General features: G+C 37.5%; 1 protein-coding gene across 2 annotated transcripts in view; it reads right to left on the bottom strand.

Annotated features, from left to right (window-relative positions):
• PARD3B (par-3 family cell polarity regulator beta) overlaps nt 1-24,750 on the bottom strand; it is a 1,055,741-nt gene that overhangs the window by 898,315 nt on the left and 132,676 nt on the right. For both annotated transcript variants that reach the window (XM_046019094.1, XM_046019095.1), the window contains exon 2: nt 8,106-8,207. In XM_046019094.1, coding sequence (XP_045875050.1) covers nt 8,106-8,207 — 102 coding nt within the window. The remainder of the gene's footprint in view (nt 1-8,105; nt 8,208-24,750) is intronic.

Raw genomic sequence — 24,750 nt, 5'->3', positions numbered from 1 at the left:
TAAGGCAGGAAGTAGGGACAAGGACACACCAGACAAGAGAAACATCAAGAAGGTTCTGAAGCAAGAAAGTGCATGCACGGTACAAAGAGAACAGTCAGTATAGCAGTTCCTTTACTGTTGAGGGTTGAGAAGGCTCAGTCTGAGAGAGATAGTTTGGGGCATTCTGAAGCAGCTGAATATAGATATGGCTATGGATTTGGGGCGGGATTCAGTGCACACTGAAAAGAATGGAAGGACTTAACCAATACAACATTAGTAATAGTACTAATTATATTAGTATTGTTATAGTAGTATAGTACAGTGTAGGAACAGAGGGTTTTTTTAAGATTTTATTTATTTATTTTAAAGAGAGAGAGGTAGCTAGAATCGGAACATGAGCGGCAGCAGGGGGAGTAGAGGAAGAGGGAGAAGCAGGCTCCCCACTGAGCAAGGAGCCCAGTGCGGGGCCTGATCCCAGGACCCTGGGACCATGACCTGAGCCGAAGGCAGATGCTTAACCAACTGAGCCACCCAGATGCCCCAGGAATAGTTTATTATATACAAAATAGTAGTATATTAATTATAATAGCACCTAACACTTACTGATGACCTACTACTCTCCTAAATACTTTACATGTATTAACTTGTAAACTTGGTCCACTTTTTAGCTCCAATTGCCCATGAGGAAGCTAAGGACAAAGAGATTAAGCAACTTGCCCAAAGCCACACAGATAGCAGAGCCAAGAAATAAACTGACTTTCCCTGTCAAGAATCCAAGCTCTGAGCCACTGGGCTTGCACTCATGGCACAGAACGGGGAGGTGGGGGCTAAAGGCAAGGCCACCAATTCCTTATCAATTAAATAGCCTTGCCTGAGATCTCACGGATATAAATTTGGTAGCCGTGGAAACGCAGAGAGCCGCAGACACATGTGACATGTTAAAGAAAAGAATGAATTGGATTTATTAACTACATTTTTTAAACGAGGGCAGGTTCAAACCTGAAAACTAAGAGAAGATAATCCTATCAATAAAAATAAGGAAGCCAAATGGAGGAAGCCAATTTGGAGGGAGGGATACAGAGTGATTTTAATATTATATCAGATGTTATCAGCATTCTAGGGAGGAAATGCAGAAATGGACACAGAAAAGACATCAGCTGGAGATATGGAGCCCTTTAAACCTCCTGGTTCAGTTTTGGTTTTTTTTTGGGGGGGGGGGTGGTTAATACCACATGACTACTGAGTTCTCTTCTAGTTCTGTGACTCTATAATTTTGTAATTCAATAAGCATGGAATATCTATCCTCACAAAGTCTGACATGGAATTTCTTTGGCCAAGGCAATCTTTAGGGGCTTCTGCATGGACTTTTTAAACACCCTGCAAACTTCCCTTCAAATGCAGCTTCAAAACTTCAACACCCATGAACCAAAGAAAAACTTGAGAGAAAAAAATCCCCAAAACACCATATTCTGATTTGTTAAAAAAAGAACGAAAACAAAAACAACAACAACAACAACAAAAAACCCACAAGGGCTTAAAACAGGTGTTTCCCTTGAAATGAGGCCTCACGGACAAAATGACTCAAAATGAGGTAATTAATGTAAGACCTTTCTTTTTTTTTAAGGAGTCTAACTTAAGTATCGCCTACCTACAGAAAAACACAAACTGCATAAACTGTCCAATTACATACTGAAAAAGTTATATACTCCATCACAATCACCCATTTGCCCTTCAACCAGTGAACAGGAAGACGGAAAGAAGTCTAAATGAAAAGGAGTTTTATAAACTCGAAGATTTTGCTTCAACCCTTCTAAGATGGCTTATAAAAGCACAGGTAAGCATTGGTATGGTTGAGAACCGTGAAGAAATAACAACCATTGGCTGAAATATTCAGTCTGGTTTTACTACCCACTACTCAGTCTGAGCTGGACTAAAAATACAACAAAACTGAGGATGAAATAGAGCCAAACACACCATCACATTCAGGGAGGGTCTCTGCGAGCTGCTTTCCAGGTAGCTGTGGAGTCCACTAGGGGGCAACAGAGTGTGCACAGAGAGTAACTTGGGCGTTAAGGACAGTGTCTAGATTTAGGTCACTAGTTCAGCCTGCAAAACAGTCTCCATTTCAAAAGCACATTGAATTCCTGAATGATGCTTCTATTACCAAGCAATGTGTTCTGATAGAAGGATTCCTGTTTTAAAGTTAAAGTTAGTCATACTGGCAGTTTGATTTCTCAATAATAAATGAATCCAAATGTTCTGTCATAATAATGTATCTTCCATTAAACTATTGCACAATTTAATAACTTCCAAATTTCATGAGATTTTTAAAAAGCAGAATGTACTTTATATAGCCTTTGATGTTAATACTTAAATTTAAAGCATTTAATGTTTAAATCAAAATGCACAAGTAAAAAATACACCGACAACACTACAAGATTCAACAGCTAACATTTGAGCACTTACTATATACCATACTATATCGAAAACTTAATACTGTTTTCAGACACCAACCCTATAAGATAAAAACCAACATTACATCCATTTTACAAACAGGCAAATTAAGGCTAATAGACATGAAACTTACCCAAGGACTTATAGCTAATAAAGGATGAAACCGAAATGAAACTTTAATATTGGAGTCCCAGATACCATGTGTGACCCCTGAGGCCAACCCACCATCACTAGCATCCAGGGGATTTGGGCATTTTTCCAAAATTAACCCCTGTGATAGTCAAAATTTAGTCAAAGATACAAACAGTCTTTTTTTTTTTTTTAAGATTTTATTTATTTATATGACAGACAGAGATCACAAGTAGATAGAGAGGCAGGCAGAGAGAGAGAGAGAGAGGGAAGCAGGCTCCCCGCTGAGCAGAGAGCCCGATGCGGGACTCGATCCCAGGACCCCGAGATCATGACCTGAGCCGAAGGCAGCGGCTTAACCCACTCAGCCACCCAGGCGCCCCCAAACAGTCTTTCATTGTACGTTACCATGCAATAAAATTTTACTTTTGTATATGTATTTACTTTCTGTAAAATCATGGCAGTAATCCGATTTACAGAACAAGTTACGCATTGCTGTATTTCAGTATTATATTGCCACTGACTTCTACAAACAGGAAATAATAATAATAATAGGAAGACAATCATTTAAAAAATTCAATACTCAGGTTCTCACACTCAAAAAAAGTATCAGCTAACGCTAAGCTTTGCATGTCAGTCTGTAGATGTTAGTCTGTAGACTTCTTCATGATATTGTATGTTACAATGAGAAACTGATAGGTCAATATTACATAGCTCTGGTGTGACCCTGCAATTATTTCTACACAAGACAAAAGCATACCAATCAAGGCCTAAATAGTGAGTGCTCACCCCACGAATGAAGATTCAATCTGTGATGTCCTTTGGCAAGAATGAACAGACTGATCAACTAATCAAAAACCTAAGACATTTTCCTTGTCTTACAAAATCTTTAAATCCAACTTGTGAAAACTTCATCGTCATTTTAAAAGTTTAAAATAGGATAAGAGAACACTGTATTAGTGTCCTACTGATGTTATAACAAGTTACTCCAAACACGGTGGCTTCAAGCAACACAAACTTATAATTCAGATGTCTGAAATAGGTCTCACTGGGCGAAAATCAGGAGGTCAGCAGGGCTGTATTCTATATGGAAGCTCTGGAGGAGAATCCATTCCCTTTTTTTTTTTTTTTTTTTTTGGTAAGATTTTATCAATTTTAAGTAATCTCTACACCCAACATGGGGCTTGAACTTAGAACCCCAAGATGAAGAGTCATATGCTCTACTGACTGAGCCAACCAGGAGTCCCTGGCTCCATTTTTAAAGTCAGAATTGGACAGTCAATTCTTTTCACATTTTATCTAATACCAACTCTCGTGCCCGCCTCTTTCAGTTATAAGGACCCTTGTGAATATACCTGGCCCATCCAAATAATTCAGAATAATTTCCCCGCATTTTAACATCCTTAATCACATTTGAAAAGATCCTTTTCCCATGTAACATACATCTCACAGGTTCAGGGCATTAGGATTAGATATCTTTAGAGGTTAATACCCTGCCTACTGCAGACAACAAAACATATAATTTGTACACATTCGGCAATCCTTCTGAAAAGTAGTTACTGAACTACAGAATACATTTTCCTACAAAACAGCATATAGCAAAAGTGTAGTCTACCAAGTCCTCACAGAAGTAATCTGGGACCTGGAGAAAGGGATGCAAGGGACAGTAACACAGGCAAAGTACTTTTACGATAAATTAGGTACAAGCTTCAGGCAAAGACAGTTGAATTTACATACGTGTGACATACTAATTCAAAATGACCTTGTTGAACTCCACAGTTCTATTACCTACCTCTTCTTAACAATGGTGTGATGTAAAAACAAATTCATGCTTATTTATAATTCATGAGTTTTCATAATCAGCAAATATAGAATCAAACAACCAACACACTGCTTGGCACGCTGCAGAAGAACAAACGAGTATGGAAATTTAAATTCTAGTTCGATTCTGCCACTGACAACTTGTGTGATCCCCAGCAAGTCGCTTACAGTTTCTGGGTCTATTCTCAGAAACTAAAAATAGGGATAACAAATAGCTCCTGCCCGCAGGGTCGCTACGAAATAAAACAGAATATATAATTGCCAAAGACATTCTCGGCCACTGTTAGAGCTCCATAAAATGTTAAGTAGTTGTTATTGTGTGAACCACGTCAGTAGCCTTGGGCAGCCAGAGAAAAGGCATTAGTGTAAAACTGTAAATTTTGGGTATTTATCCCAAAGAACTCGAGTCGTCAAACAGATGCATAAAACTGGAGAATTTTGAAGAATGGCTGTTCCAATGGGAGAATTAAGTCACAGCATAAGATTTTATACAAATATTAGTTTTCGTAAGATGCAAAATTCCAAAGCTGCTCCAATAATATTTCAAGAAAATATAGGCTAGGAATAGTGCAACATGGTTAACAACTCAGCTTGCCTATGAAGGGACTCTACTGGGAAAGCAAGTTAAAACGACCAAAAAACCTCCCAAAGAGGCACCATGTGTACTGCGCACTGTGTTGGCCCAAGGAATAACTGAGATAAGACCAAAGGCAAACCACCTCTCGTACCAGAGGTTTTAAATGTCTTAGAAAACCAAGTGATTGTAAGTAGAATACCATTCAGCCTCTAATTTCAGTCTTTGCAGAAGTATACCAGATGGCTCTAACACTAAATAAATGGCCTCAGCCAGCTCTGCTTTCTAACTCTAAATTTCTGTTTCTCTTGCTTCCTCCGCTGGGGTTGGGCTACCAAATTTTCTTTTCTTTTTTTTTTTTTTTTAAAGATTTTATTTATTTATTTGACAGAGAGAGATCACAGGTAGATAGAGAGGCAGGCAGAGAGAGAGAGAGAGGGAAGCAGGCTCCCTGCCAAGCAGAGAGCCCGATGCAGGACTCGATCGCAGGACCCCGAGATCATGACCTGAGCCGAAGGCAGCGGCTTAACCCACTGAGCCACCCAGGCGCCCCTGGGCTACCAAATTTTCACCTGTAGTGAGAGGCTTTCCTAGGGATTCGGGGTAAGTGACATTGGCCAAGGATTCTGTGCGTCTACCCACGCCTCTCTGGGCTTGCATTCCATATCGTAAATGCAAAAGATTATTAGATGGCCAATTTGAAAAGAGGTGGATTGTAATTTTATCTGAGCTTGATATTGTCTCCACGGATCTTGGGTGAATTTGATAGATCACTAAACATTTAGAAGTATCCCTTCTAATTACTTCTCAATCTAAATTTACAAAAAGGTAAGGTCAAACAAAGTCTGGCAGAACCTTCTTTCCATACTAGATACATAAACTATCAGAAACTCTTCAGACTGCAGAGACAATTTCAGAAAAAAAAAAAGTGATGCTCTCTTTTTCGCTGACATTATTTTTAAAAGGGAAAAAATGGGAGCATGTATTTTTTTCCTGGCAATATCCAAAGCGTACGTTCTCACGTACTCTGCAGCACAATACCAATTAGGCGCCATGTACTTGATGTGAAAGTACATTAAGGAAATAGGTACACCTGTACCCGAACAGCCCTAATCCTTTGCTAGGATTTTAACAGACTACCTCATTTTTTTCACCTAACTCAGTAGCAGTGAAGTCCCTTTAAAACCAAGATTACATATAATAAAAGCTGTTTCTGTGTCTAGTAAATGGATTATAGTTAAAAGGGCACTGCCAGGATAGTTAAAAAGAATTCTCTAAAGGGAAGAGCTCTGTAGGACAAATGATTTCCCTCGGCACCAATCATGGAAACATCCTTCCTGTAATTAGGTCTTGGACAAGGCTGGGGTGAGACATTTTCTTCTGGCCCTTCATAAACTTGCTACTTTTTGGCATTTAATTTTAATACACTGGACATCAGTGAAATCTGAGAAGGGAAGACCTTCTTCATTAACAAACAGACCAAATGCCTAGACTATTTCAAAATAAGAAGATGGCTGCAGGAAGACAGAAAGTGAAACATAAATACAGAAGTGAAAGTCGTCCCTTAAAGTTATCAATGTAAATAATATGTTATTTTTTTCTGGGAGACCAAGCAATCAACAGTCTGCATCAAAATTATGTATAGCAAGAGTCAACTACAGAGAGTAAAGCTTTCTTTTTCACTCAAGAATTCAGTAACTGTTCTTTGAGAATCAAGATGGATAAGAGAATGTTCCAGATATTATTAACACAAGGAACACAAAGGAAATAAAAATCTTCTGGTCCATGTCACATAGAACTTACAATCTATTTAGGGAGGTAAGTCCCTTATGGAATGAGTAATTAAAAAACAAAGCAAATTAGCAAACCAGGGTTGAGTTCCAACAGAAAACAGGGCAAATAAATGGAGAGAATGTCCACAAAGACTTTCGGAAATTTGAACAGTCCAAAAAGATGTTACAGAAAAGGAAAAATGTAAATTTTACTCAAGTTCACTAAATCACTTACATTCCAGTGCATTTGGTACACATAGACACACACAGACTCACACACACATATCCCCCTGAGAGTGCAGAAAAACAAAAGAGAGAAACACATAAACACACATAAATTAGCCTAGTACAAACATCACTGAGGACACACAGAAGAAGAAACACTGAAGCCAGGATCCCTCAGGGAGAGCTGTCGTTCAATTTGGGAGGACACAAGAACCACTGATAAGAGGAGCCCAACACAGAAGCGGTCATAAAACAATGTGTCTCGGGGCGCCTGGGTGGCTCAGTGGATTAAGCCGCTGCCTTCGGCTCAGGTCATGATCTCAGGGTCCTGGGATCGAGCCCCGCATTGGGCTCTCTGCTCCGCAGAGAGCCTGCTTCCTCCTCTCTCTCTCTGCCTGCCTCTCTGCCTACTTGTGATCTCTCTCTCTGTCAAATAAATAAATAAATAAATAAATAAATAAAAAAAAAAACAATGTGTCTCAACTGCAGAAATTCAGTGTATGGCCACTGAAGTTCCCTCTCACACCTTTCCCAGTTTATCATCAGAAGAAAAATCTAATTAAAATAAGATATTTGCAAGGGGGTTACTCCCACATAGGTGGCAAGATATGTTACAACTTTTTGGAATATTCCGTTTAGTATTTTGTTTTTATTTTAGAAATGAAACAAAAACTACAATGAAAGATGGGTTTTTGCCAGCTGCTTTCTAAAGAAAAAAAAAGAAGAAGAAAAACCTTCACCATAGTTCATCCTAAGATTTGTCTGCCTGTTGTTTTCTCTATTTTGAAACACATTCACATCACAGGTATTGAGTTGACTGTTCAGCAAGGGCCGAGAAGAAACCCCAGAGCCAGCAACGGCAGGGCAGTGAGAACTCCAACAGCCTCGGTGCCTGACACTGATTTACAGAGACGCATGAGGAACTCTTGGGAATGAAGAGTCTGCTAATTAGGCCACCATGAGCAGATTCCCAAACCTTGACAAAGTTTTTCCAAACATCTGATGAAGAACTTTGATTTATGGGCTGTTCAGGTAAAGCCTGAACAGATGGTATCTTTTAATAATGACTGACACATGCATTTGTTAAGGATCTCAATCTCTAGGAAACACGGAGCTCTACGGAGGCAAACAGAAGAGTTTTAGTCAGCTACCTTATCTTTGTCTTCAACGACATCTGCCAAAACATCATCTGGGTCCAGGATTCCTCCATCTGTGTATTCTAAGTGATGAATCTTCACCCAGTAGCCAGGATCCTATGGTACAACAATCAACAAGTTTCATGATGTAGACTTTTTTAAAAATACAGTTTAATTAAAAAAAAAAAAAAAGTTGACAATTTAAAAAATGGGCTTTAGTAGTGAAATGTTTGAACACCAAAAATAAATGTTACTTCTATTTCGATAAACATTTGCCATTTTTATCCTGTTTCAGGGAGATCAGTAAATCACAGCAGACCTATTTCATCAACTATCCTAGAAGATATATTACAATGCAAAGATAAAAGCGCCACAGTTATTTGAAAAGCGTATTCAAGAAATTTTTTATAACTTTCATTTAGGTAATCCCAAGAATACTTTGGGGGAAGAAAAAAGAACTTTTTGAGGGCGCTCTTTAAAATGGGATTAGAAATTCAGACTGAGATTCCCAAAGTTGTAGGCGAGGGGCGGGCGGTGGGGGGAATCAAAAGGCAGAAATCTTTGATGGCAACAGTTGTCCGTTTAGAATCTATCAATGGCATGGAGTAACTGCTCAGCTCTTCATCGTTTTAAATCTCCACACTCCACCCCTGTCCTCCCCAAGATTTGAGACGTCACATAGAGCAAGACCTCTACACAGCAGCAACTCGAACTGTGTTTGGAGCTGAACGAGGAGTTCGCTGGACAGGAGAAGTGATTTAGGAGATTTCCAAGTACTATTTTAAAAACCTGCTTAGGAAAGTAAGGCTTAAGGGAAAGAATTATTTTCTCAATTTGATATGTGGCTAAATACTCAGATGCTACAGCTCAGAATTAAATGATGCAGCTGCCTACTTCCAGAAAGGATACAAAGGTCAACTAGAATAATGAGACAAAGACATGAACCAATGAATGAAGAAAAACATTAGCAAGTTTTTTACCAGAATACCCAAGCTATCATCAATTTGGCTCTATGATTCTTAGAAAGCTTCTCAAAGTGCGAATAATTCTTCTAGGATAAAGTGCTAAGCCTTTATCATATGAATCTTTAGAAGGGAGAAGAACTAACATAGCCCAGAATTCAACTGCAATTTTACAAAAACTAATAGAAATGGTTGTCACACAGGCTCCTTTTTACCTGGCCCCCAATAAAATGCAAGAACATACTATTAAATAAAAGTAATGCTTTCAAAGCATCTATGCAGAGGTCTACTGAAATGTGGCCCAAGTATATAGCTTTTCAGTAATCTGAGTTGGTAAAGCCATAGGCTTAAAAAAAAATCCAAAGGAATTCTCCTTTGACATTTCAAAAATTAAGTTTTCTATAGAGTACCTGAAGAGTTATTCCAAGTAAAATGAAAGGAATTTCATTGCTTTTAATACTAGCCTTATAAGTGGAAACACTGATGATTGGGAAACTTTAACCACCTGATTCTCTTACCCAGAGAGATCACAAAGATAGGAGCAGTCACTGTATAACCAGATAAAGAAAAGCACAGTACACCCATCAATCAGATTCTTTAATCTGAGATCCTTACCAATTCAAGGTGATTGTGCTATAAAAGGTGAGCTTTACAATAGTGCAGAATAGTACAATAGACTGGATTCTAAATAAGAATACTAGAGTAGATAAAACACTACACAACAGCCATTGGACTGTACAGAAAGAAAGAACTTCCCCTATAATCTTTGGGAATTCAGTCTTCTGGCTATGGCCATGCCGTCAGCAATGTATTTTTTTCCAAATATACCCAGGACTTCTAATTGAAATCTATAGGGTATTACATTTTCCTTGTCAAAATTGCCTTCTTACTAAGGGAGTTCAATTTAATTAATTTCTATTAATATCAATTGAGTTGGGTTTTGCTATATTAAAGCACTGTAGATGAAATCTGTTGATTCTAACCATGTTTGTAAAAGGTGATGTATTCTGAAGAGTTCTGAAGAGTTTGCTTTTTTATATATATTCAATTACTTGAAAGCAGACATCTATTAAGTTGTCTCCTTTTTTCTCATGCTCAGTTTATAAAAGCAGATTTTATCACCTAAGACTGAGGTAAACAACTACCCCCAACTATTGCAGTGTAAGTTAAAGTGTGCCTATGTTCCTGCCTAGAGGTAGGAACACAGAGGAGAAAACCAAGGAGTCTGATTTAAAATAGGAAAACTCAGGAGGTAAGAGGGGACAGGATGTGACCAGTAGCACAGGAAGGAGCCTACAGGTGGCAGCATGATGGGGTTCTTAAGTCACACAGCATTTTGCCATCACGCATGCTTGCAGGATCTAAGACCTTCTGGAAGATAAGCCTAGGAGTTGCAACTATGACATTTATCTCTAATCTTCTAATTGTGATTCAAAGGAGTCCCGAAAAAAGTCCCACAGTACTAAATCAAGTAAAAAAGTTATTTTGAATATTTTAGAATCATATATTCAATCCAAAAAACCTTTAAATGAACTACATACCACTAGAATATTAAAAAACTGCAATTCTAACATGACCATCTCACATCGATACTGCCATTTTGTACACTCCAGAAAAGAGGAGACTCATGATGAGCACACAACCAATCCTGAACAAAAACAGACAAGCTCTATCAAAGTCATCTCAGTTAATATTTTACATGTCCAAGGGAGGTAAATCAACAAACACAGCACGTACTAACTGTGATTTTGCCTCCATGGTATTTTGGGCATGGAGCTATAGATCATTTTAAAAATATACATACAATATTAGCAGCCAACAGCCATTATAAGACCATAAATTCACCCTGACTCCTTTATGCATGTAAAAACTTCAACCATTACCTTGCAGTCAGGATTTTGCATTTCATTTACTTAGTTTTATTACCACCAGGAATAAAACTGATCGAACATGAAAAGATGTTCACATATATGTCTAGTTTCACACAATTAATCAATTGGAAAAGTTTACCGTGTTTTTCAAGATTGTGACATTAATATGCCTTTCTTTTGCATAAATATCTGTAATATATAAAATGTAAATTATTTTGAAAATATCTCTAGTAAATGTGTTATATAATAAATCTCATAACTTACATTTTTAGGTTCTTAAAGTATTGAAAAACAACAAACATTGCTTCCTCTGAGACTATCTTATCATAAATTTCAAATAATACACAGTTAACGTAAACACTACTGGAATTTTAAAATTAAAAATAGCCACAAGGATGAACTGGAAAAGGAAACAAATGCATATGCAGTATGGAAAGAAGACCATTTTACAGAGAACTTCTAATGATCCAAGTAGAAACTATTCCAACAAGGCATAGATATTAGTAGCAATAAACGTACTTCACTGTGGGTAGATGACGTGAAATTTGACCCTAATACCTTAGAAAATCTCCACTGGCCAGAGTTTTGAAGAACAGTAATTTTCCATCTGCAGTATCGGGAGAAGTAGACTGGCAAGCCAGATACTACGGTGCTATTGACTACCAAGTACTGAGATTATGTCAACCATCAAAAGAGGGAAAACATGGGTGGTTCTCAACAAAATGCTTCTGGTCCAAAAAGACAAAAAAAAACAGCCTGCAATGGCAGCTAAGCCCAAAAGTGAAATGAGCACTACAAAAGAAAAGCCAATGTTGGAAAAGAGCTATTTTATCAGTGGTGGCCAATTACAGAGCTCAGTAGTGCAGCTGGTTTCTTGGTGACTTAATGTTTTCACACAAATAATCTCACCCATTGGGACAGAAGAACAATTGTAAAAATTAAAGTTAATAGAAAATTAAAATCTATGTAGAATTTAATTTCATGAATTTTGTGGAATATATTCACAAAATAAGGTTTCAACAGTTTGATCATCATCATCATAGCAGATAACTTTAGTGGTTCCTATAGGCCAGGTGCTATAGGTATTGTGAGTTTTGTACGATTAGCTTCTTTAACCTCGAACAGCCTCCTGAAATAGTTATCAATCCATTTTTTAGATGAGAAAACCAAGTCACAGGTAGGTGAATTGACTTACCCAAGGTTAGATGCTTAATAAACAGCAGAGCCAAGATGTTCTTCTTTAAACATAGAAAACAAGTGATTAAAAAAAACAACAACAACAAAACAAGTACCTAAGAATAAGGCAAGGGGATCAAATCCATCTCTGCTGCTCGCTAAGTATATGGATCCAGGCAAGTCACCGTTCCTCGAGGCCTCAGTTGCTTCATCATTAGTAAACATGGAGGCTGTTTGGCCTTCTGCATAATGCAGCACATTCAAGTCCAAATGTAGAGGACACAACAGGGCAATAAGAGAAGGCCCCAAAATCTGTCCCTAAGTGTGTCAGAGTAAGATGCCCCAGAATAGCACCCAGGAAAGAGACAGTAGTCAGAACAGGTCTAGAGACTGTTTGGGGACAGGTAGAGAGCAAGAGTTTGAATAACCAACAACACACAGTGGAGGGAAAAAGCAGTTCCTGAAAATGATGCCTGGGCAAAGCCTACAAGAGCAGCACTGATACCTGAAAGGACAGAATTAACCAGAAAATAGTTATTGAGATTATGAGCTGGCCCTGACTTAGAACACGTCTCCAACTTCCTGAAAAAGATTAACCAATGGAAATTTGAGAAAAGGGTATAATAAGAACATGAGTTGATGCCCCTTTAATCAAGTATGTTTCTAAAGAACTCAGAAGAACTAGAATGGCACTAAGGGTTTTTAAATGCTAAGGTGAAAGTAACACCCAGCAAATTCAACAGAATTATAAGCCTCAATTTATGTAAACAATCAAGGTGAATCAGTCCACCTGTAAATTTACTCACAGTTTGAAAAATCTATCCTCCTACCAAAAGAAGCTTGATATAGCCACACCAACATCAGATGAAGGAGACTTTAAGAAACATTTCTGAAGGTAAAGGGGAACATTTCACAATGATAAAAGGGTCAATGCTATGTTAAGAAAACAATCCTAAACCTATGTACCCGATAACATAACTCCAACACATATTGCCAAAATGGACAGATATTTTTTTAAAAATCTACTTAACTATAGAGAAAGGATGGTTATTGGAGGGAAGGCATGGGGTGGGCTAAATGGGTGATGGGTATAATCATCACTTGTGATGAGCAGTGGGTGTTGTATGTAAGTGATAAATCACTAAATTCTACACCTGAAACTAATATTACACTACAGGTAAACTAACTGAAATTTAAATAAAAACTTGAAAAAGAAAAAAATTATTAAAAAATATATCCAAAAATCACAGTGAGCCTTTTTTTTAAACATAGTGAACATTTTCTTTTATTGGGCTTTTTGTATATAATCAATAAAGTCAAAGTAATATATAAATATCACAGTACAAAAAACGTAACATATGAATGGATGTTTTTACTCCATGAATAGATCTATAGATCTATGAATAGATCTATAGATCTATCTATATAGATATATCTATCTATATTTTTTTTACCATTTTATTTTTTTCACGTTCCAAGATTCATTGTTTGTGCACCACACTCAGTGCTCCATGCAATATGTGCTCTACTTAATACACACATCCAGGCTCACCCATCCCCCCTACTCCCTCCCCTCCATAACCCTCAGTTTGTTTCTCAGAATCCATAGTCTCTCATCTTTTGTCTCCCCCTCCGATTTACCCCAATTCACTTTCCCTTCCTTCTCCTAATGTCCTCCACAGTGAGACTTTTGATAGGAAACAAAGATATAAACTATCTGACAAATACAATTAACAAACTGACTTAATTTATTTAATTCCATATATACAAGACACTGTATCCCCAAATTACAAGATACATTCTCTATAAGTGCACATAGAATTTATAATCAACTTCAAAAGTTTGGAATCACTCAGAATATATTCTCTAACCAAAGCTGAATCAATTCCAGAAAGATATCTAGAAAATGTCTGGCTGTTTGGAAATTAGGAAATACAGTTCTTAATTATCCATATATGAAAAATAAAAAAAGTAAGAAAACAGTTTTTAACCTAAAATAATTAAAACAAAAAAAATTGTGGGATGCAGCTAAAGCAGTGCTTAATGGCAAATGTATGGCCTTTAGTGCAAATAAGCAAAAAAGAAAAGCTAAATTCAAGAAGCCAGAAAAATAATAGCTAGTCAAATCCAAACACAGAAGGAAGGAAATAAAGAGGGAAAAAAAAGAATAAAGTTTGTTCTATGAACATGATAAAACTGACAAAAACCTAGTAAAATTGATCTAAAAAAAATTTTTTTTTGTAAGTCAAAGAAAAAGGCAGGCAACACCACCATAGACCCTACAGATATTAAAAAGATGTGGGAAAAAAATAGACTTATAAAATTGACAAGGAAATGAACAAATTCTTTGAAAAATACAACTTACCAAAATTGACAAAAAGTAGAAAACAGAAACACAAAGATAACAATTAAATTTTAAGAACTAGACTCCGATAAGCTCACAAATAGTATCTTCTTAATGTTTTAAGGAAGAAAGAATGTCAATCTCATACAAATACTCCTAGAAACTAGAAGAGAAAAATTTTTCCGACTCGCTTTTTTAGAAGGACAGCATAACATTGATACAAACACCTTACAAGCATATTACCAGTTACAAAATTCATAAAAAATGGATACAACAGCAAAAATCTTAAAAAAAAAAACATGTGTAAACCAAAATTCAGTGATATATGTAAAGGATGATACATCAGGACCATGTGGGATTTATTTTCTTAATGTAAGAGTTGTTTAAAATCCAAAAATCAACTGAGGTTATTCATCAGATGAATAAAGGGGAAAAAAGGATAAAAATTAGATGGTGATCACTATGGATATACTTGGGAATATTCACCCAATTCATAATAAAAAATACCTTAGCAATCTCACAACATAACACTGTGAATCTCACAGCATAAAACTGATCAAAAAAGAGCCAAGTACAAAAAAGTATATCTCTGATTCCATGAACAAGCTCAAAAACAGGCTGAATTAATTTACAATGTTAGAAGTCAGGAGACCCGTTTACCCCTTGAGAGGGAAAGAGCCACAAAGGAGCCTCTGGAGGAATGTTCTATTTCTTGATGTGTGCGCTGGCTGCACTTACTTGTGCACTTTCCTGTAGGTGTGCTACATTTAAAAAATATTTATATAAAGGGGTGCCTGGTGGCTTAGGCAGTTAAGCGTCTGACTCTTGATTTCAGCTCAGGACATAATCACAGGGTTTAAAGATCAAGCCCCACATCCAGCTCTGCTCTGGGCATGAAACTGCTTAAGATTCTCTCTCTCCCTTGCTCTTATGCATGCTCTCTCTCTCTTAAAGAAAAAAATGTTTAGAGACATCAAGGTGGCTCAGTCAGTTAAGTTTCTGCCTTCAGCTGAGGTCATGATCCTGGGATCCTGGGAATAAGCCCCACAAGGGGTCCCCTGCTCAGTGGGAAGTCTGCTTCTCCCTCTCCCTCTGCTGCTCCCCCTGCTTGTGCTCTCTCGCTGTTGCTCTCACTCTCTCTCTCAAATAAATAAAATCTTTAAAGAAAAAAAAATTACATAAAGGAACTTTCTGCTTTGAAAAATGTGATTTCTTCTTTCAAATTGAAATACCTAGTTTCCCTTTACACATGACCATTTCTACAATTAAATAAATGAAGACCACTAAAAAGCTGTTTAGAACAGGTTGCCTTAGAAATATAAGAACAAATTTTTAGGAGAAGAAAGGAATGTCAAAGTGCCAAAAGACAAAGAGGCCCAGTTAACCCACCAACAGGAAATGTAGTTCACAGACCATCAATTATTTAAAACTTCCAAGACCCAAAGAAGAGGCTTAATGAACCATAGCCTTAAGTGAGTTAACAGTGTGACAAATATGTTAAAAATGTTACCACGATCTTGGGCTATGACAACAGTACTGTGGACTACTGTGGAACAGAGCAAGTAACACTCTCATTCTCTAAGTGATCACCCACATCTAACGAATTTTTTTCAAAATTTAAGGGATGATCATTAACAAAGAGGAGAACACCAATATGGAGGATGGAAATAGGGCCAGCTGACTCATGGTAAGATGTGAATTTTTTAAAATTATTTTCATTAACATATAATGTATTATTTGCCCCAGGGGTACAGGTCTGTGAATCATCAGTCTTACACAGTGATGTGATTTATTTTTGTTTAAACTAAAGAACACAAAGGGAAACACTTTTGCCATTTCAAATATAGGAGAATCACAGTTTATAGGGCACTGGGCTCTTCAAGTTATCAAAGACAGAAATCTTTTATTGTTAAAATCATCATTAGTCATCTCTCAGGGAGACATCATGCCAGAGACAACCATCTCTCTCAAGTCCAACACTACTTATTTTTCAACCAGGAAATTATTATATTTTCAGTTAAGCATGAGATAAAATATGTGGGTTATGTTGGAGACAACGTTCTGTGAAAAATGCTTATCTTAAACACTTAAAATCATATTCAGCAGAGAAAGACACACACACTACCAAAAACATGGAAATGGAGACAACGGAGGTCGTAGCAGAGTCATTTTGTGCTTCCCCTCGAATACATGCTCATTGGTCATGTAGTCAAATTAGTACACTGCTCAAATTCTTATCATCTTATCTTTCTTTGGTTGAGCTTTTATAGGTGAATTTGTAAAAGTTAAATGACCATCTCAGTCAGAGTCCCACCAAAAGACTGTCACGCACAAGAAAGATCTGGCATGTTCTGCACTGCTCCAGAAGAGTTACATAAACAAAAGAGAGGCGTACTGAATTGGAGCATGAGAAAGACCTTTCACAAGGAGCTGTGCATGAATGGAGTGGGTTGTATGAAGAAGTAGTGAGTTCCTCGTTCCTATAAGGAGTCAAGCGAAGGCTACATCACCATCTGTCAAGGAGGCTACAGGATAAGAATTGTGTGATCCTGAAAAGCCCTTCCAACTCTGACACCTGCAACATCTCGAACCTCAAAGCTCCTTTGGGCTTTGAACCTAAAGTTAGAGAAACTTCTTGCAAGAAGAAATCTCCGCTGTATCAAAAAAATGTGTTCCACATAGGGAATATAGTCGATGGTGTTGTAACGGCCCAGCATGGCAACAGATTAGAGCTCTGCTGTGAGCTTAATGTGTCGAGTTGTTGAATCACTATGTTGTACACCTGAAACTTATGTTAACATTGTGTGTCAACCGTACTTCAATAAGGAAAAATGTTTTCAGAGGTTCAGCATGATTCCAAAATTATTGTGCAACTCTGAGCAGAAAGTCTGAGCAAAACACCAAAATTTACACTTTTCAATCTATCAGTTGTTCTTGGGTCTTGCCATATAACCTGAAAATACACTAATTTATAAACATCTTTAAGGAAAAAGGTCTTCTATTTCCAAAGTAACAGAATTACTCAGAGAAACAAAATAAAAATGTGAGAATTTAATATTACTTTCATTTATAAATAGGCTAATTTCTCATTCTAAAACAGGTATTCCCCACCCCTACCCCCAAATGTGGGGTTTTCAATCCTTGACTAGTAAATTCATAAATTCAATAACTCATAGGAATCTACTGGCACACAGACCATCTAGAGTCTTCCCACTTTATGGCGGGGGTTTAGGCGAGAGACACTGCAATACACAAAGATTAAATCACAAAGAAGATTGTGGTTGACTTGGTTTGTGATATATAATCTTTAACAAAAGTAGTCTCAGCATAAAAACACCAACAATTCCAGGATAAATTTTTAATTTTATCTCATAATCCAAGTTCTGACAATACTATTTATTCTCTTCTTCAAGAAGGAAGAAAAATATTTAAGTATCAAGGCATATACTTCACTTTCTAATTCATATTATCAACAAAATATTTAAAAGGAATCTTAATCACCCCATGTCATTTTTCATTCGGCTTTATGAGGTAACCATAATCTCAGCAGCTTTCTTTGTATAAAGGACTTTAAAGGTTTCTTTTCCATCCTAGAATTAACCTAAACTTATTTGAGAGCGGGAAAAAATGGTCCAGATATCTAAGTTCTTTTTTTTTAATAAAGGACAATTTTTAATTATTTTCAAATCTACTGCCTACATTATCACAGCATACTCTTTTTATAAGAATATGGAAATGAAATTTCCTTTTTCTAGGATCTAAGTGTTAAATGCATAAAAGCATAAAAGCCTTATATAAATCTTCAGGATTAAATACATTACAATCTTAAAACCAAAGTTCAATCGGGAAAATCAAATGTTAAATTCTGAAATTAGCAAAAACTGCACTTGTATCTTAATTGATACATCTATTTCAAAAGCTTCCCAGTATGAAAGACTTGCAAAACATTAAACCATTACTAATTTAGTAATGCTAAAGTAGTGTTTCAAAAACAATTTTAAAGAAAACAGCTGATTTTTTTTTTATCATGCTTTCTTTTCATTGTTTTCAGTAAAATTTATAGTCCAAAGACCTGGATGCCAAGGTTTTAGAAGCTTGTGTGGTCCAAAGGAATGTAAAGCCTACAGCCAAAGAAGGGAAGCAGCCATGTCCCCAAAGAAAAGGATAAGCTATAATTAAAAAAAAAAAAAAAAAAATTTATAAAACCCTAGAGGGGCGCCTGGGTGGCTCAGGGGTTAAGCCTCTGCCTTCGGCTCAGGTCATGATTTCAGTGTCCTGGGATCGAACCCCATATGGGGCTCCCTGCTCAGCAGGGAGTCTGCATCTCCCTCTGCTTCTGACCCTCCCCCTGCTTGTGCTCTCTTACATGCTCTCTCTCAAATAAATAAATAAAATTAAAAAAAAAAAACAACCCTAAAAAGCATTCTGCTACAAAATGAATTTTAATAGGAATTTGAGAATACAAACTCATACAACTCAAGATTTACTCAGTGCAGCCAATTAAATCCCAGGATTCTTGAGGCTAAGATGCTGGCATCCATGTAAGGTAACTCCAAAGAAGAGCTCTCACAGACACGGACAGTTTTGTGTGTATCTTTATGAAAATATGAATGAAGAAGTTTAAAGCATTCTATGGTACCCACCATAGTCTCTAGAACTCTACTCAAACACAAGCTTTATGCTCTGTCCCCGAAAAAATTAAGACACAGAGAACAGAATCTTAATTTCATTAGAAAAGTGCAGCTCGTGGTGTTTATAAAAATTTAACTCGCAGAGAAACATGAAGACCTCATCGACTTTACTCCTGCTCGCTGTTTGTAAGACTTCTTTTCAGTATGGCAGTGGTAGAATGGCGAAGGATCAGTGGTCTCTGAAAGTATTGGGATACTATTACACGCTAATGGTTAACTTTGCTTCTCCAACAACAACAGGGCCATTCCTCTGAAATGCTAGAGATGGGTCACTGATGAAGCCAAAAAGAACACAGAAAGTGCGGACAAGGAAGCAGGAGAAGCTGAGCTCAAGTACCCCCGGTTCAGAGTATTCAAACCACACTAGCCCATCCAACCCTAGAAATCTAGTGGCTGGGTTTATCATCAGCCTTCCTCCCCAGCCAGTCCACACAGGCAATTAGGGGAACGTGCCTCTAAAACGAGAGCTACAGGAAACAAGAAGACCCAACACATAAGACACAGGAAAATAATTCCCCCAAAAGACAGTGATAGCAGGGCGCCTGGGTGGCTCAGTGGCTTAAGCCTCTGCCTTCAGCTCAGGTCATGATCTCAGGATCCTGGGATTGAGTCCCACATCAGGCTCTCTGTTCAGCAGAGAGCCTGCCTTCCCCCCTACCCCCCACCTGCCTCTCTGCCTACTTGTGATATCTCTCTGTCAAATAAATAAGTAAAATCTTTAGAGAAGAGAAAAAAAAAAAAAAAAAAACAGCCATAGCCATCAATCTAATAGTCATGCAGGAGTACAGAGAGCAACTGATCTTGACCTGATCAGCACCATGAAGGGCTCCAGGAGCGATGTTCCCAAGCAAACACACAAAATTGTTAGATTTTAGAACACTTTTAGATCTAAAGAAAATGGTCCTACAGAGTCATTTTATACAACCATTAGAGAAAAGAAAGCATGAGACTCAAAGAAAACTAAGCAAATAAAATAGATTGACTCCAGGAAAATAAAAATTTGCACAAGACAGGAAGTAATCATAGGGATTGGCTCAAGAGTGAGCAGTTATCTGCACACTTACGTGAGTGAACAGAGTTAAGTAAAAATTCCAACAATATTAGGCAACCACGGGACAGAAAAAGTGAAGAAGGTAGAAGAAAGTCATGATTTTCAAATACCCTAATAGGACGTGAGCAGATGGATGACTAGAGAGACAGAGCAGTAGTCTTTATTTACAAATAAAAGCACACTGCTCTCCCTTGATTCACAAATTGTTAAGAATTATGGAGGTAAATATCTCAAAAAGACCGCCAAAGGACTGAGAGCCGGTTCACGGGCCTTGGAGTCCCATTTGACTTTTCAAACTAGAAATGGACAAACTTCAGCTGACAAATCCCACCCATCGTCTATTTTTGCAAATTCAGTTGAGTGAAATGCAGCCACGCTCACTGGAGGGGGCACTGTGAACGGCTGCTTCACACCACCCCGGCAGAGGTCAACAGCTCTCACGGAGCTCGGCGGCCCACAAAGACGAAGATACTTCCATCTGCCAACTCCTGCTTTAAACCATGTGCAAGAATTACTCTGACTGTAAAAAATGGTACAGAAGGGTGGCCCACCGTATTCTCCAGAAGCAGCTCTTTGAGACACCTTGTTTGATTCTATCTGGATGCTGACTCCTCTCTACATGAGCATTTCTCACGCACTCGCAGACTTCAGATGTCATCTTTGGAACTCTGATACACTGATGGCAACTAAGTGCATTCAGGGATCCCAACTTTCCCATCCTTCTTCCTCCTATATTTTTATTCAAATGTATGCCCTTGAATGGCTTCTGCTTTAATGAATAACTTAAACTTCTATTTTCAATTCTATCATCTAAAGACTGCATGTCTCCGCTCCCCAGAGTAAAAGAGGACATCCCAGTTCTTCTCTTCCCTCCTTCTGCCCTTTTACTTTTCATATCTGTCATCTCTGCCTGTACTTTTACATGATCAAAGCTGAAAACATTTATGTTTCCTTCTGTAATGATAACCATGCTTTGTCTATAATTTGATTCCACAGGTTGAAAGCCAATGGCCAGTACATTTATGGCAGCCAAAGGAACAGTGCTCCCTGACAAACCAAATAGGAAGTGACTGTCTGTCATTCCTTACAGTGCTAATGTCAGAACCCCTGAGCCCTTCAAACAAGAATGTTCAGATATGTTCTCTTCGTTACAGTCTACCCTTTGCCAAAAATTATGTGAGGATACTTTGATATATAAGCTTTAAGGGTTGATCTCAATATAAAAAATGTGTAGATTATTCTAAAATATACTTTCATAATATTTGTTATATATAGTACATGTATAATTACATATGTAAGTGTCTGTGCAATATGTCTGTGGATATATATATAGATATATATGTGTATATATACACACACAAGCATTCAACAGTAAAACAAATTATCCCCAACTTTATATAAGCAAGAAATATCACTCTTTTTGAGAATGAGCATTGTTCCCTTTGATAACAAAGTAGAAACAGGCTAATTTTTCTAGGAAAATTTAAATGCCTGGTATCTAGAATATGCAAAGCCCTTCCTATAGCCCAATACTAATAAAGAAGGATACTAATCATTTCCTATTCCTCTTAGAACAAATTACCACAAACGTAGTGCCTTAAAACAAAGTTACTTCTTGTAGTTCTATATATCTTAAGTCTGATGCGGGTCTCACTGGACTAAAATCAAGTTGTCAGTGGAGCTGAATTCCCAGTCTGGGAGCTGTAGGACAAAATCCTTTCCTTGGCTTTTCTAGATTCTAGTCGCTTCCCACATTCTTTGGCTCAGGGACTCCCACCTTCAAAGCTAGGAATGGCCAGTCCAATCTGACCTCTCCTGCTTCCTTCCTTCACATGTAAGGACTCCGGAGATTACTTTGGGTCCACTGGAATAATGCAGGACAATCTCCCTATCTCCAAGTTAACTGACTAGCAGCTCTAATTCCATATGCTACCTTAATTCTCATTTGCCTTGTAACATAAACATGGACACAGGAGCTGAGGACTAGGAAGTAGACAACTTTGGGAAAGCATTATTTTGCCTGGCGACAAGGTCAAATACAGTATATTGTATTCTTTGTTTTTATGGTGTCTTAACAGCTCTATTACTCCAAATTCAGTAGCAGTAAAACTCAGGGTGTTAGAAGACCCATCTCAGAGTTGTGTTTGGAATGAAAAGGGTTACAATGTAGGCTAATGAAGTACCTAGAAGACACATCTTCAGAAATTGTCAGTATTAATTTAGATACCTAGCCTTCATGAAATGTTGGGTCACATTCAATTTCTGGCCTAACATTCCAGGTACTGCTACCCAAGAGGGGCATTAGTTTTTAAACAGTCTAAGAAACAAGAGAGATACAAAATACGGAATAAAAAATCTAGGATGGAAATAGAAACTAAAATTGGGTCAATGATAATTTCACCTGAAGCACAGAGGCACTAACCAATCAGACCAGAGGCCAGTCAGCTCTGCCCAACCATTTGATGCCTAGAGCCACACTCACCAGCAGAAAAGTACTTCCAGCCTCTCCTCCGTTCTGCTTCCCCGGTCCTCTTGGATTGGAGAAAGGATTAGATTGCTCCCATAGAGAGTAATGTTTCCTAAACCTAGAAGAAGGCTTACTTATTTATACCTCTTTCCACAATGGACATGGAAGTTTATCATCAAATCGTCCCTTGCTTTCTTTTTTCTATACATGAATAACCAAAATTTTGACTTTCTTCATAACTACCTCATGAAGTATACTTTTTCTTATTCTTCTAGAAAATTTTTACAAATCTTTCACCTGCTAAAAGACAGAGTCCAAAATATAAAATGCACAGCCTAAGTCACAGTGGGAATTTCAAGATTATACTACAGAAGCAATGCCTTTTCGCTATTTGTGACTCCCGGTGGAAGGCATGAGCTGACAAAAACAACAACAACAACACAAACAGGTACTGCTTGGAGTCAAGAAAATACAAGGGGTGCCTGGGTGGCCTAGTGGTTGAGCATCTGCATTCGTCTCTGGTCATGATCTCAGGGTCCTGGGATCAAGCCCCACATCCTGCTCCCTGCTCTGCAAGGATCCTGCTTCTCCCTCTCCCACTTTCCCTTCTTGTGTTCCCTCTCTTGCTGTATCTCTCTTTGTCAAATAAGTAAATGAAATCTTTAAAAAAAAAATACAAGATACCTGGAGAATCAGGAAAAATTTATAGGACACATCAAAAGCAGTGCTTTGCGGAAACTTATAGAATTGAACACAAATATTAGAAAAGGAAAACAGACCTAAAATCAATAATCTAAGTCTCCACTTTGGAAACTAGAAAGAAAAAAGGAACAAATACAAAAATAAACAGAAAAATTATAGCACAAATCAATGAAATTAACAAAGTAATCAACAGAGAAAAATCAATAAATTCAAGTTGATTCTTTAAGATGACCAATTAAATTGTTAAGCCTCTAACTATGCTAAGAAAAAAGAGAGGACTCAGATTACTAATATCAGAAAGAGAGAGGAGAGCTCCTATGGATATCAAAATTATAAGAGAATACGATGAGCAACTCTATATACATAAATTTGATAAACTTGATGAAATGGATCAATTCTCCATAAGACACAATCTGCAAAAACTCACACAAGAAGAAATACACAATGTGACTAGACTTGTACCTATTATGTTGAATTGATCATTGATATTTTTCCAAAAAAGAAAGCACCAGGCCAAGATGAGTTCACTGGTGAATTATGCCGACTCATTTAAGAGAGAAATAATGAAAATTATCTTAAAAAGCTAAATAATCCTCTAAAATCACTGTCAGAGGATTGAAGCAGAGAAAATATATATCCTAACTCATTCTGTGAGGCCAGCATTACCCTAATATTAAAATGAGACAAAGACATCAAAGAAAACTAGACCAATCTCTCTGAAGTAAAATTGAATCCAACTAAGAATGAAAAAAACTGTGTAGTAGACCACCAACTAAGATTTATCCTAGGTACGCAAGGCTGGTTTAACATTCAGAAATCAATTAATGTAGGGATGCTTGAGTGGCTCAGTCAATTAAGTATCTGCCTTTGGCTCAGATCATGATCCTGGGGTCCTGGGATCAAGTCTCACATTGGGCTCCTTGCTCAGTGAGGAGTCTGCTTCTTCCTCTCCCTCTGTCTCCTGCTCCCCCTGCTCATTCTCTCTGACAAGTAAATAAGTAAAATTAAAAAAAAAAAAAATCAATGAAATCCATCACATCAATATGCAAAAATCACATGATCATTTCAATAAATGCAGAAAAAGTACTTGATAAAATCTAACATTCAGGGGCACCTGGGTGGCTCAGTGGGTTAAAGCCTCTGCCTTCAGCTCAGGTCATGATCCCAGGGTCCTGGGATCAAGCTCCGCATCGGGCTCTCTACTCCGCAGGGAGCCTGCTTCCTCCTCTATCTCTGCCTGCCTCACTGCCTAGTTGTGATTTCTCTCTGTCAAATAAATAAAATAATAATAAAAAAAAACCCTAACATTCATTTATGATAAAAATTCTCAGTAAATTAGGATTAGAGAGGAGCTTCCTCAACTTCATAAATAATATCTACAAAAAAATCTACAGCT

Source organism: Meles meles, chromosome 9, assembly GCF_922984935.1.
Source record: "Meles meles chromosome 9, mMelMel3.1 paternal haplotype, whole genome shotgun sequence".
Classification (NCBI taxonomy): Eukaryota; Metazoa; Chordata; class Mammalia; order Carnivora; family Mustelidae; genus Meles; species Meles meles.
The sequence above is the reverse complement of the archived record's forward strand: the minus strand, read 5'-3'. Positions and strand labels throughout refer to the sequence as shown.